General features: G+C 39.5%; 1 protein-coding gene across 4 annotated transcripts in view; it reads left to right on the top strand.

The window, feature by feature from the left end:
* The window catches only part of SSH2 (slingshot protein phosphatase 2), a 332338-nt gene that overhangs the window by 178884 nt on the left and 138134 nt on the right, over positions 1-15320 (top strand). Inside the window, exon 1 of one of the 4 annotated variants that reach the window (XM_011990374.1) lies at positions 1-219. The exons of the other annotated variants lie outside the window; for them this stretch is intronic. Within the exon in view, the coding sequence (XP_011845764.1) occupies positions 92-219 (128 nt within the window). The 5' untranslated portion in view covers positions 1-91. The remainder of the gene's footprint in view (positions 220-15320) is intronic. 4 annotated transcript variants of the gene reach the window in all.

The raw sequence follows: 15320 nt of genomic DNA, 5'->3' as shown, positions 1-15320 counted from the left end.
GCCTCCACCGCCGGGTGCACGCACCGCCTGCGCCTCGTGCCGGAGCAGAGCAGAGGCCAGGATGCGGAGTTGTGCACTTTGAGCCGGCCCCATGACCCTGAGCACGTTGGCCCGCAAGAGGAAGGCGCCTCTCACTTGCACCTGCAGCGTCGGTGGCCCCGACATGATTCCTTACTTCTCCGCCAACGCGGTCATCTCGCAGAACGCCATCAACCAGCTGTGAGTCCGCCGCGCGCCCTCCGCCTCCGCGAACGCTCAGAAAGTTTGCTCTTTCAACAGCCTCTTTCCCCAGCATCCTTGGGAGCAAACAAGCAAGCGAGGGCGAGCGCGCATCCTACGTGCCTGGAGGTCTCCGGGCGTCTGGAGGGAAGGATGCTGGGACAGAACGATGGGGGGATTCATGGAGGCGGAAAGTGTCCCGGGGTGGGATTGGACGGAAGAATCCTTTGGGAGAATTTCCGGTAAACTTTGAGGGACTTTGAAAGTGCGAGTTGTCCGTGAGTAGTTGTGGTGACCGAGTGACAGCTGAGCCGTTTGGCACTTGGAAGACTGGGGTGAAGGGTGGTCGACAGAATCGGAAGCGGGAGTCCCTGTGGGTCCTGCTGGTGAGCAGCCTTCCATGATTATGGGTTTTGTTTGTTTTAAATAAGTTTCTGTTGCTAGCCATTTACAAAAAGAAAGGTCGTTCTTCGCTCCTGCTGGTTGTAGTCTGGAGTGATTCCAGAAAGCTAGATTTCGGTAGTTTCTATTTTTTCTCCTTCTGTACTACTAATACGTGCTCACAGCCCAAACCTGCACGCACACCTTCATTCACCAAAGTGCAAGTGCATCTTTAAATCGTCGCTGTTTTTGAGGTCTCTAGAGAGTTGAAGTTCTGAGAAGTGTGTGTGCTGAAGCTTGTGGTTAATCTCACCTCACAGTTATCAAGTAGAGGAACTTTTCCTATTTAGATTCCATTCTTAAATCAATGCGGTGGTTTAAGGTTACTTAGCAGCAGTTTGGTCTGTGTTAGTGTATTGACACTCATTCCAAGTGGCTTCAGAGGAGTCACCTGCTGAGGTTTTCCTAGACTCTGCACTTAAGCAAAGCTACTGTCTCCCTCCCAGGTCAACTTTTTAATGTCCAACAACAGAAACTTTACATTATCTCTTATTGAAGGTCTAGAGAATAGCATGTAAGGTGATTTCTAGATAATCGTATAACTAATTTATTATTTTCATAGATGGTTTGCCCTCCTAGCCTACCAAATAGAATTAAACTCGTTTGAGTTTCTTTTTTACCCCTGATTGATTCATGGTGGAGCTTCTAAAAAAATAGAAAAAAAATCACAAAAGTTGTTTTACTGCCCTGTACTGTAAAAGCTCCACAATTAAATAAACTGACTGACTTGCATTTTCCGTCTAAAAAGGGGAAGGGACATGGAGTGAAGGAGAAGTTAATGGGTGAATAATCTGACACTGATAACCAGTATGAAAATAATAGTGTTAACAGTACTTTAAAAATGGCAGTGGAAGCAACCCAAGTGTCCATGGATGGATGAATGGACTAACAAAATGTGGTATGTATGTATAGTAGAATATTATTTAGCCTTAAGGAAGGAGTCTGACATATGCTACAGTATGAATGACCTTGAAGATACTATTCTAAGTGAAATAAGCCAGTCACAAAAGTATAAAGACTATATGATTTCATTTATATGAGGTACCTATCTATAGAAGTCAAATTCAGAGAGAAGTAAAGTAGAATGGTGGCTGCTAGGGGTTGAGGGAGAAGGGGTGGGAAATTTATATTTGAAGAGTACAAAGTTTCATTTGAGGAAGATGAAAAAATTCTAGGGATGGATGGTGGTAGTTGCACAACAGTGTGAAAGTACTTAATACCCTAGAAATATACACTTAAAATGGTTAAAATGGTAAATTTTATGCTATGTATATTCATGGCCAGTGAAAGTAATAGCAAAAACTGCAGTTACTTTTCACCAACCTAATAAGCATAATAAAAAGAACTTAAAAGGGCCTGGTGTGGTTGCTTATACCTATAGTCCCAGCACTTCGGGAGGCTGAGGTGCAAGGATCACTTGAGCCCAGGAATTGGAGACCAACCTGGACAACATAGTGAGACTCCATCTTAAGAAAAATAGAAAAAATTAACCAACATGCCTGTAGTCTCAGCTACTCAGGAGGCTGAGGTGGAAAGATAGCTTGAGCTCGGAGGTTGAGGCTACAGTAAGCCGTGATCATGCCACCACACTCCAGCCTGGGTGACAGAGCAAGACCCTGTCTCAAAAAAATAAGAAAGAATTACAAAGGCCAGGCGCAGTGGCTTACACCTGTAATCCCAGCACTTTGGGAGGCAGGAGGATCACTTGAGGCCAGAAGTTCAAGACCATCCTCGGTAACATACTGAGACTCTGTCTCTATGAAAAATTTTAAAAATTAGCAGAGTGTGGTGGTACACACCTGTAGTCCCAGCTACTCAGGAGGCTGAGGTGGGAGGATTACTTTAGCCCAGGAGTTCAAGGCTGCGGTGAGCCATGAGTGTGCCACTGCTTGCCAGCCTGGGTGGCAGAGCAAGACCCTGTCTCTTTAAATAATAATAATAATAAAATAATTTTTAAAAGGGAGGGATTCTAAACTTTTTGGGGGGAAAGGAGTTGTGAATCATATTTTCTGGTCAATCAAGTCCAAATTGTTTTTCCTACTAGTTAGTGTCTTTGGGAAATAATTTGACATCAGTTTCTTCCACTGTAAAATGGGGATACAGTGGTTTTTACCCCATAAGATCATAAGAGATCATATATTTGGTAACACTTTGTGAACTGTAAATCTCTACACAAAAAGTTAATTGAAATTAATAACTAATAGCTGCCGTGTATTGACCACTTTCACTGTGCTGAGTTTAATGTACATCTATCTCATTTAATCATCATAGCAACCTTATGAACTAATTTGATCTGTTTATAAATAATGAAACTGAGGCTTAGAGAAGCTAAGTAGTTGCTCAAGGCCATATAGGTAGTAAATGACAAAACTGTCCTTAGAATCTAGATCTATTTCCTAGGCCACTGCCCTTAACCACTATAAAAATGGTATTTTGTCTTAGTAGTTGCAAGGTCACTTTTGAGACTTGGCAGTCTGAGGAATTGTCTTTGACTGCTGAAATCTTCAACTTCCTGAAAAAATATATTTGCTATACTGAGTTTTGCTACTAAGACAAACTTTTAAAGAATTTTTGGAATATTGGTCCTTTATTTTTGTCTCTATTTCCCTACTTCTTTTTTCTTTGTTTCTTGTTTTGTTTTGTTTTGACACAGGCCCTTGCTCTGTCACTCAGGCTGGAGTGAAGTGGCTTGAACACGTCTCACTTGCAGTCTCGACCTCCGGGGCTCAAGCAGTCCTCTTGCTTCAACTTCCTGTGTAGCTGGGACCACAGACACATGCCACCACACCTGGCTGATTTTTTTTTTTTTTTGAGACCGAGTCTCACTCTTTCACCCAGGCTGGAGTGAAGCGGCATGATCTCAGCTCACTGCAGCCTCTGCTGCCCCGCCACCCCCATCCCAGGTTCAAGCGATTCTCTCTTTTTTTTTTTTTTTTTTTTTTTTTTTGTAGAGACAGCATTTCACTTTGTTGCCCAGGCTGGTCTCATACTCCCATTCTCAAGTGGTCCTCCTGCCTTGGCCTCCCAAAGTGCTGGGATTACAGGAGTGAGCTACTGTGCCTGGCCACTTCTTTTTTCTTTGAAGAGACTTGCTATAATATTCACTTCTTCCGAACTGTGTTTGTTATTATTACTTTAGAGGTCATGTTTATTTAGCATTTATAATGTTGCGCAGCTCATCATCATTAAAAAAATTATTAGGAATCATTCTGAGTACACTACTAAACTTTATGAACTTAAATATACCCACTGTTAGCACCTATTAAAGAAGTTCTTAATTTGAGGTCCATGGTCACCTAGAGGTCTATGGATTGACTTCAAAAAATCAAACCCCTTGAGATTGTATGAAAATGTTGAGTAAATAAATATATTTTAAAATCAGATTCTCAAAGTGATCTGTGATCTCAAAAGAGATTAAGAAGCTCTTTCCTAAAGGGAAGTGTTATTTCTAAGACCTGATTCTGTAAACCGCAACTGCTGTGATCATTTCCCTGTGGTACAGATATGGACATAACAACTAGTGGGAGCAGCTAAACAATTCAGATTTAGGGTCCTAAGTGAAGACTGACTCAAAAGATTTTGTATTTGTGGGGGGGTGCCTTGATACATGAGTACACTTAGCCCAGTGGTTCTCTTGTCACTGCTGAGAACCCACTCAAAAGAGCTTTTTGCCCTTTCTCATTTGCTACCCTCAGGTTTGCTGTAGGTTTAGAAACCAAGAAACAAGCTAGGCGGAGTGGCTCACGCCTGTAATCCCAGCAGTTTGAGAGGCCGAGGCAGGTGGATCACGAGGTCAGGAGTTCGAGACCAGCATGGCCAGCATGGTGAAACCCTGTCTCTACTAAAAATACAAAAAAATTAGCCAGGCATGGTGTCACGCACCTGTAGTCCCAGCTACTCTGGAGGCTGAGGTAGGAGAATTGCTTGAACCCGGGAGGCAGAGGTTGCAGTGAGTGAAGATTGTGCCACTGCACTCCAGCCTGGGCAACAGGGTGAGACTCTGTCTCAAAAAAAAAAACCACCAAGAAACAAATCCTATACGAATTGTGTTAAAGAGTAAATTGGAGCCAAGGGCAGTGGCTCACACCTGTAATCCCAGCACTTTGGGAGGACAGGAGTTTCAGACCAGCCCAGGCAATGTAGCAGGACCCTGTCTCTAATAAATAGATAAGAGAGAGGATAGATGGGTGGTTGGGTGGGTGGGTGGATGGATGGATGGATGGATGGATGGATGGATGGATGGATGGGTAGTTAGATAGGCAGGCAGGCAGGTGTAGTGGTTCATGCCTGTAGTCCTAGCTAGTCAAGAGACTGAGGCAGGAGGATTGCTTGAGCCCGGGAATCTGAGGTTATAGTGTGCTATGATCATGCCATTGCACTCCAGCTTGGGCAATAGAGGGAGACTGTCTCTCTTGTTTTGTTTGGTTTTTTTTCCGTTTGTTCGTTTGTTTGTTTTTTGAGACAGAGTCTTGCTTTTGTTGCCCAGGCTGCGTCATCTCAGCTCACCGCAACCTCCGCCCCCTGAGTTCAAGCGACTCTCCTGCCTCAGCCTCCCAAGTAGCTGGGATTACAGGCACGCACCACCACGCCTGGCTAATTTTTTTTTTCTTTTACTAGAGATGGGGTTTCTCCATGTTGGTCAGACTGGTCTCCAACTCCTGACCTCAGGTGATCCGCCTGCCTCGGCCTCCCAAAGTGCTGGGATTACAGGCGTGAGCCACTGTGACCAGCCTCTATCTCTTTGAAAATAAAATTTAAAAAAGTAAATAGACCAAAGTGAAATCCTGTGGACTCTCTTAGGAAGGAAAGTTTATGACTTTTGGAGCGTGGGCTTTTGGGCATCTATTTTGGTAATTTCATAGGCTCTTATTACTTTCAACTGTGTTATATATGATAGGCGAAATTGTGGAATAGCTGGGTATTACTGTATTTTATTGGTAATTATGTCATCATTATTAGATGAAGGTCTACCCTTGCCGCTGTATAAAACTCATCAAATATGGTATTATTTTTTACCTGTCAATGAAGAACATTAATAAATGATCAAAATCATTCCAGAAATAAACGATAGTTACTATTGTACTATTAAGTGTTAATTCTACTAGAAAAAATGTATATATGAGCAACCCAGAGTAGCATTTGGTCAGACTTCAAGAGTCTTGGATTAAACTGATGAGAATGATCATAAAAAGTTCATACCCTTTGAGGGTCTGTACATGCATTTTAGTAAAACAAAAACCTGAACTTCTGAAAAATATGGAAGCCTGTATTATTTTTTAGAGAGCTATTATCCAGTCCCTGGGAAGTAGTCACTAAGCAAGGAGCCATGGTGTTAGTGTTATCATTATATACTAAACAAGTGGCCATTTTTATGTCCTAAAAAGCTCAGGAAAGGGTACAAAATTGTTAGATAAAATGCTGGCAAAGACTACCATTTAAAATATTCCCAGCTGGGTGCAGTGGTCTGTAATCCCAGTTCTTTAGGAGGCCGAAGCAGGTGGATCCCTTGAGCCCAGGAGTTTAAGACCAGCCTGAGCAACACAGGGAGACCCTGTCTCTACAAAAAATTAGCCGGCATGGTGGTGCATGCCTGTAGTCCCAGCTACTTGGGAGGCTGAGGTGGGAGGATGGTGTGAACGAGAGAGGCAGAGGTTGCAGTGAGCCGAGATGGTGCCACTGCACTCCAGCCTGGGCAACAGAGCAAAACCCTGTCTCAAAAATAGATAAATAAAACTAAATAAAATATTCCCATTATGAAAACCTCTGATCAAAAAAGTCTTGTCTTGAAACTAAGGCACTGAAACACTGCTTGATTTGCTAATGAGGTTACCTTAAGCTTTTTATACTTGACCTAAAACATTTTTATTTACTTGGTTCATATATGAACTTGACTTCCCAGAAGCATATCAGTGCTTTCTAAGGCTCAGGCTCAACAGTAGAGGAGCATATTGGATGTTCATCCAAAATGTGCCTTTTCATGAAATCAAAAGGTAGAAAGTCTTGTTTTTTATATTAGTAATAGTAGTAATGCTCTTTCAGTTCCACTTTGTAGTTGTACAAGGGTTTTCACATGAACTCATCTCCAAACTTAAGCTTGCATCAGAATCACCTGGAGGGCTTGTTAAAACACAAATTGCTACCCACAGTCCCCAGAGTTTCTGATTCTGTAAGTATAGGGTGTGACTGGAGAATTTGCATTTCTAACAAGTTCCTAGATGATGCTGTGATGATGGCCTAAGGACCCTGACTTAATTAAAGTCTTCCTCTGAGGCAGATTGGGCAAGTCATTGTCCACATTTTATAGCATAACAAACTAGAGAATCAAAATGCTGAAGTGATTTGCACAAGGCTACATGGCTTGGCTTGATGGTAGAACTGAAACTAGAACCGGCAGTTTCTTGTCTCTGAATCCAGAGCTCCTATAGTGCTGCACTCACAGTTCTGATACACACATCTTTGTATACATATGTAAACATTTCTTTAGATAAATTTCTAGCAGTGGAATTTCTGGACCTAATGTTGTGTATACGTTAAAAATTTGATACATATTGCCAAATTGCTTTCTAAAAAGGCTTTACCGATTTGCTCTTAACCAGCAGTGTGTAAGCATATCTTTCCCTATATCTTCACCAACCCCAATAATATTAATATTAATAGCAGATAAGCCGGGCGCGGTGGCTCACGCCTGTAATCCCAGCACTTTGGGAGGCTGAGGTGGGGGGATCATCTGAGTTCAGGAGTTTGAGACCAGCCTGGACAACATGGTGAAACCCCATCTCTACAAAAATACAAAAATTAGCCGGGCATGATGATGGGTGCCTGTAATCCCACCTACTCGGGAAGCTGAGGAGGGAGAATCATATGAACCCAGGAGGCGGAGGTTGCAGTGAGCCGAGATCATGCTGTTGCACTCCAGACCGGGTGACTGAGCAAGACACTGTCTACAAAAAAAAAAAGGCAGATAATTTTTTACTAAGCATTTATTATCTAAGGGACACTGTTTTGAGCAGTGGATGTATTATTTCATTGTCTCTTCTTAACAACTTTATGAGTTAGATATTATCCTCAATTACAGAAGAGAGGAACAGAGAGGTTAACTTGTCTGAGATTATCCGGCCAGGATGCATACACAGGCAGTCTGACTCCAGAGTCCCTGAGTCCCTGCTCTTAAATACCTCTCTATTTACAATTCCCCTTATTACCATGGAGGTTTAGCATCTTTTTATGTGATTTTTCTGTGATTTGAATGTTTGTGCTTCTGACCATTTTCCTATTGATATTTGGCTTTTTTCATTTTTATGTTCTATATATATTCTGAGTATGTGGCAAGAATACTTTCTCCCAGCCTATTGTTTGCCTTTTAACTTTGCATCCCATATAAAAGTTTCACGTTTTTATGTAGTCAAATTTGTTGTATTTTATCTTATGATTTCAAGATTTTGCATCTTGCTTTTTAAAAACCTCTTACCATTCATCCTCAGGATTATCAAAGTATTATTTTATATTTGTTCTAGCATGTTTACATTTTTAAATATTTAACTCTTTAAAACATCTGGAATTTATTTTTATTTATAGTGTGAGGGAAGAATCTAGCTTAACCGTTTTTTTCCAATTGGATAGTTATTCTAATACCATTATTTAATACATTCTTACTTCACTAATTTGAAATGCTACATATATATTAAATTCTTACAGATGCTTGGAGTATACTTCTGTACTCTTAAGTTCTGTTCATGTTTTTCTGTTCATACACCAGTACTCATTTTACTTATTATAGATTTAGTGGACAAATGTATGCCAGTGCTTTACTTCCTTGTTAGTATTTTTCCGTGTCCTATTTTTGTTTATTTTATTTTCCAGATAAATCTTAGAATCAGTTTACCAATTTTCACTTTTAAAAATTGTACTAGGATTTTGATTGAAATTTTTCTGAATTAATTTTGGAAAAAATTAACAGTTTTACAAAATGAGCCTACCCAGTGAAGAATGTGATGTGTGGGTCTATTATTCACTGTTTTTTAAATGTTCTTCGTTTAAATTGTACAGTTTTCCTTATGATAATTACACATTTCTTATTAGATATATTCATGGGCATTTTATAAGGTTTTTGTTGCTCTTGTGAATGAGCTCTACTTTCCCATGACATTTTCTAATTAGTTACAGCAGGTGGGTCATAAAACTATCACTTTTGATATTTGCTTTTATATCAGACCATCTTGCTAAAACTCTTACTTGGTTCTAATATCTAGTATATGTTTTTACTTGATTTTCTTGACTTTTCTTCATGGATGATTATATTATCTGTAAATGCGTTTTGTCTCTCTGAGTGCAGTTATGCACCACATAACAACATTTTGGTCAATGACAGACCACATATACAGCAGTGGTCCCATAAGATTATAATGGAGATGAAAAATCACCTAGTGACTGTAGCTGTCATAATGTTATAGCATAGTATATTACTCATGTGTTTGTGGTGATGCTGGTGCAAACAAACCTACATTGTATAAAAATATGGCACATACAGTTATGTACAGTACATAGTACTTGATAATAAGCGACTGTGTTGCTGGTTTATGTATTTACTGTATTGAACATTTTATCATTATTATAGAGTGTACTCTTTTTTTTTTTTTTGGAGACAGAGTTTTGCTCTTGTTGCTCAGGCTGCATTGCAATGGCACAATCTCAGCTCACTGCAACCTCCATTTCCTGGGTTCAAGCGATTCTCTTACCTCAGCCTCCCGAGTAGCTGGAATTACAGGCATGCACCACCACGCCCGGCTACTTTTGTATTTTTAGTAGAGATGGGGTTTCACTATGTTGATCAGGCTGGTCTTGAACTCCTGACCTCAGGTGATCCACCCACCTCGGCCTCCCAAAGTGCTGGGACTACAGGCGTGAGCCACCGTGCCCAGCCTAGGCTGTACTCTCTTTCTACTTAGAAAAGAATAGTTAACTGTAAAGCTGCCTCAGGCAGATCCTTCAGGAGGTATTCTAAAAGAAGGCATTGTTATCATACACTTTGACAGCTCCATATATGTTATTGCCCTTGAAGACCTTCTAGTGTGGCAAGATATAGAGATGGAAAACAATGATCTTGGTAATCCTGACTCTTTAGGCCTAAGCTAGTGTATATGTTTGTGTCTTTAACAAAAAAGTTTCAAGAGTAAAAAAAAAAAAAATACTTTTTTTTGTTGTTGTTGTGTTTTTGGTAGATGGTGTTTCACCGTGTTGACCAGGATGGTCTCGATCTCTTGACCTTGTGATCTGCCCACCTCAGCCCCCCAAAGTGCTGGGATTACAGGCATGAGCCACCATGCCCGGCCAAAAAATACATTTTAAAAATAGAAAAGCTTATGGAATAAGGATATAGCCATGTACAGTAGCTTGTGCCTATAATCCCAGCTACTCTGGAGGCTGAGGCAGGAGAATCACTTGAACCCAGGAGTTTGAGGCTGCAGTGAGCTATGATTGTGCCACTGAAGCTGGGCAACGGAGGAGACCCTGTCTCTTATAAGAAAAAGGAGGAGGCGGATATAAAGAAAGAAAATATTTTTGTACATTTATACAATTTTTCTGTTGTTTTATTTTTATTTATTTTTTTTTTCTTTGAGACGGAGTCTCACTCAGTTGCCCATGCTGGAGTGCAGTGGCATTATCTTGGCTCACTGCAACTTCTACCTCCTGCGTTCAGGTGATTCTCCTGCCTCAGCCTTCCGAGTAGCTGGGATCACAGGTGCGTGCCACCACGCTGGGCTAATTTGTATGTATTTTAGTAGAGATGGGGTTTCGCCATGTTGGCCAGGCTGGTCTCGAACTCCTGACCTCAACTGATCCGTCCGCCTCGACCTCCCAAAGTGCTAGGATTACAGGCATGAGCCACCACTCCCGGCTAATTTTTCTGTGTTTTGAGCTAAGTATTATTACAAAAGAGCCAAAAAGTTAAAATAATTAAAACATTTATAAAGTAAAAGAGTTACTGTAAGATAAAGTTAACTTATTATTGAAAAAAGAGAAAGCTTGGCTGGGTGCAATGGCTCAACACCTGTAATCCCAGCACTTTGGGAGGCTGAGGTAAGCAGATTACTTGAGGTCAGGAGTTTGAGACTAGCCTGATCAACGTGGTGAAACCTTGGCTCTACTAAAAATTCAAAAAGCAATCGGGTGTGGTGGCGGGCACCTGTAATCCCAGCTACTCAGGAGGCTGAGGCAGGAGAATCTCTAGAGCCCGGGAGGCAGAGGTTGCAGTGAGCCGAGATCACGCCACTGCACTCCAGCCTGGGCAACAGAGCAAGACTCCATCTCAAAAAACAAACAAGAAAAAATAAGTTTTTAAAATAAATTTAGTGTAGCCTAAGTGTTTATAAAGTCCACAGTAATTACAGTCGTGTACTAGGTCTTCACATTCACTCACCACTCACTCACTGACACCCAGAGCAACTTCCAGTCCTGCAAGCTCCACTGATGGTAAGTGCCCCTTACAGGTGTACCATTTTTTATCTTTTGTACCACATTTTTACTGTTTACTGTGCCTTTTCTATGCGTAGATATGTTTAGAGATACAAATACTTAACATTATATTACAGTTACCTACAGTATTCAGTATGGTAACATGCTGTACAGGTTTGTCACCTATGTGGTTATCCCATATAGCCAAGGCATATAGTAGGCAGTACCATATAGGTTTGTGTAAGTGTACTCTATGATGTTCGCATAATGATAACCTTGCCTAGTGATGAATTTCTCAGAATATATTCCTGTCATTAAGTGACGCATGACTGTATTTATAACTCTCATTGCTTTGGCTAGGCCTTCTAATGTTAAATAGTGTGATACTAGTGGGCTTGTGTGAAAAGAAGGCTTCAGCTGAGGGCATTTCTTACTGTTGCTAATTTGCAAAGATTTTTCAGTTAGGTATAGTTATTGAATTTTATTGACTGCTTTTTTATATCTATGGAATAATATTTTCCCCTTTACTGGTAATGCAATGACACATTGAATTATTGAGGTTGAATCATCCTTACATAACTAAACTAAACTACACCCTTTTTGCATTATTCATTTAACATATTGCTAGGCTTGGTTTACAAATGTTTAAGGTTTTTGCATTTAGGGATCTAAATATTTGTTGAATCTTTGATGCTGTCTTTGTCCAGCTTATGTCTGATTTACAGAATGATTTAGGTAATTTTTCATTTTTTTCTGCGCTCTGAAACAGCTTTGTAGTAGGATTATCTGTATTTTAAAGCTTGGAACCAAGAAGTTTTATTCCAAGTGTTTTTATTTTAGGAATTTTTTTTTACCATTCACATTTTAAAATTTCCATGTTCTCATTGAATAAATATAATTATCATCTGTGAGGCTCTTAAAATCTGGATCTTGTCTTCTACAGAAATGGACAAACATAACTGAATAATTGATAATTGAGTAATTGAAACCAGGCATTCATTTATGGTTTAAGGGCTTTTTTTTCTCTTTTTCATGGATAAAGAGACTAATGTTAATATTAATATTTAAGAGAGGTATGAGATGCCTCTTTGATTTTAAATTAATAATGACTTTTTGTGGTTATTTTTGATCCTTAGAGAATATAGCCTTAAAATTGAATATTTTAAAGAAACTGATCAAATTGGTTTACATCTAGTGAATCTTCTGGGTGTTATGGCCTTCAAATGTGAAGGAACAGTTAATGATCCCCTGTCTAAGTATAAAGATGCATTTGTGTTATTATTATTGTGGTAACTGTCTGTGGCTTTATCCACACTTGTGATTGTTTAAAATTAGTAGAGCAGTAATTAGCCTATAACTGAGGGGTATAAAAACAGAGTTCTCATCTTTGGCCTTCTTGGAATCATACTTAGCCAAGGTAACTGAAAAATAAATCTGCACAATGAAGATGAACAGGAATGATGAGGTAGTGATATGCTCAAGTCAAGATTTCTTTTTGATAAGTCTAGAATGGATTTCTTTTTTTCTAAATTACTACTATTTGCCTTTGTGCTCACCTGTATTTACTCCTGAAATTGGGAAATGTCTCTAGACTTAACACTGATAAACACTGCCCAAAGCCAAATAACTACAGATATTGTCAGTCTCTGTTTCTAAGACCTTTTGGGTCTGGGAGTAAGAGAGGCTCAGACTGCTGTATTTGCTCATATCTCTTCTTGGGTCCTTCCTGTAAATGTGAGTCCTATTAATCTACCATATGTTAAACTGCCTTGGGGCTAAAGAACAGTGATGTAGATGTTATCACACAATTTCTGAATCTTTCACATACCTTTTCAATTTCTAAAGTGAAAGAAAAAAATCAGTATCCTATTTTTAGGGTTAGAGTTAGCTTTGCATTGTTGAATGATACAGGATGACTGCTGTATAACCAACATAAAGAAGTTTACCTTAAAGAAATATGCTAAGAACATCAAGGCCTTTTTAGGTGTTCCTGTAATTTGGAAAGAATGTAGCCAATAATTTATAAATAGTTATTGTTGCACACCAAAGGGCAAATTTGGGCTCACCTTTTTTGCATGTTGTGTGAATTTAACAACTTGTGTTTTCTGCATTAATCTATTTTTAGAGGGATATGACCCTTCTTTTAGTAATTCGAGGGATTTGGCTTAGTTACAGTTGGTAAAGCAACAAAATCCAGAGGTTTGAATCACTCCTAAATAAAGAAAAGCCTCAGTATTAGCCAATTATAAACTTCCTTAAAAAGTTGTAGCAGTTTAGGCTTCCAGGGTAGAAGAAGTAGAATTATTTGATTTTTTTTTTTTTTGGTAATAAACTAAACTATTTAAATTGTTGTATGTGTTTGTTTGAGGATGGTATCTGCCTCATTTCAGGACATTTTGGATATCACGTGAGATAATTATTCACAAGAAAGAACAATAAAAATTCCAGTTATGGTTGTTACTTTTATCATCTGTACTTAATATTTATCCATCAAAATTTACATGGATATTTAATATCCTGAGCATTGTAATTGAGCATTCTAATTGTGGACTTTATATTGCTTGTCTTCTGTGGTGACTGTGTAAAAGTTTATGCTGCATATGGCTTTATCTGTTTGCAACTTAAGCAACACTTTAAGCATACTTCATCTCCCCAGCAAAAAGCTGGTCAGGTTTATGAGCTCAGCATCTTATCAGTGCATTTTTGTCTCTGCTGTTCTCTGAATTTTGTATCATAAAAACCAGTTAGTCTCCATGAGGGCTAAATTGAATGAGAGTTTTTTTTCTCTGATTTTAAATAAATACCACTTACAACAGAGCTCTTGAGAGATGCCATTTCTTCCGGACTCTCCTCTGTCCCATGTCCCTTTAAGTTACTCTTTCTCTTAATGTTAATATGCACAGTTCTCATGAACATCAAACATTTTAATTTCCCGTAATTGTATCATCTCTTTTTTTTTTTTTTTTTGAGACGGAGTCTCGCTCTGTCGCCCAGGCTAGAGTGCGGTGGTATAATCTCAGCTCACTGCAACCTCCACCTCCCAGGTTCAAGGGATTCTCCTGCCTCAGTCTCCCTAGTAGCTGGGATTACAGGTGCCCACCACCACGCCCAGCTAATTTTTGTTTTTTTTTCAGTAGAGACGGAGTTTTGCTATGTTGGTAAAGCTGGTGTTGAACTCCTGACCTCAGGTGATACGCCTGCCTCAGCCTCCCAAAGTGCTAGGATTACAGGCATGAGCCACCGCGCCTGGCCTCATCTCTATTTTTAGGGGGAGCTTTAGTTTGAGAAGTTAGGGTTTCTGTGGTGGGGTGTGAATTCTCAATGTAAATCTTTCTTCCTAAGAGCTGAGTGAAATAAATGGATTCAAACAAATAAAACTGAATTCTTTGAAGTTCCTTTGACCAGACTTGGTATCTATCATTGTGTTAATTCTACCTCTGTGATGCCCTTCCCTCTTCAATAAAATCTCATCCTTAATTCTTAAAGTATCCTGTTCCTTAAACGCTCTCTTTAAAAACTCTTAAAAGATTTCTTGGGTCACATATTCAGAATAACTACTTGCCATTTGTTATTGTACCTAATAGTAATAGTGCAATGTTTGAAATGAAACAGACCTGAGTTCCAGAGTTCATCATTTATTATCTGTGTGACTTTGAACATATTTTATAACCACCCTAAATCTTAGTTTCCTCATCAGTAAAATGGAACTTATAATACCTGTGAGGATTAAATATGATATGTGTGAAGCAAATGGTAGCTTAAATTTTTGCTCATTTTACCCTTTTGATCTGAGCCAAATTATAGGAGAAATAGAGTGACACCCTAGCATAATGGTAAACATTGTGTCATTTCCATCATTATCCTAAATTGCATCTATTCTGTGTAAGAAGTAAGAGATAAAGAAATACAAGACATGGTTCCTGCAGTGAGTTTCCTCACAAACTCAGTTTGTTGAGGAAATAAGATGGCAATGAAAGAATAAATAAGAGCTCAATTTATTGCCTGCTAAGTGTCAGATGAACAGTACAATTTGTGCTTTAGAAATTCGGAGAACAGAAGGGTATCATTGTAGCTGGGTGCTGTGGCTCACGCCTATAATCCCAGCACTTTCAGAGGCTGAGGCAGGCAGATCACTTGAGGTCAGGAGTTCAAGACCAGCCTGGCCAACATGGTGAAACCCCGTCTCTACTAAAAATACAAAAATTAGC

The sequence above is a fragment of the Mandrillus leucophaeus genome, unplaced genomic scaffold, assembly GCF_000951045.1.
Source record: "Mandrillus leucophaeus isolate KB7577 unplaced genomic scaffold, Mleu.le_1.0 Scaffold379, whole genome shotgun sequence".
Classification (NCBI taxonomy): Eukaryota; Metazoa; Chordata; class Mammalia; order Primates; family Cercopithecidae; genus Mandrillus; species Mandrillus leucophaeus.
The sequence above is the reverse complement of the archived record's forward strand: the minus strand, read 5'-3'. Positions and strand labels throughout refer to the sequence as shown.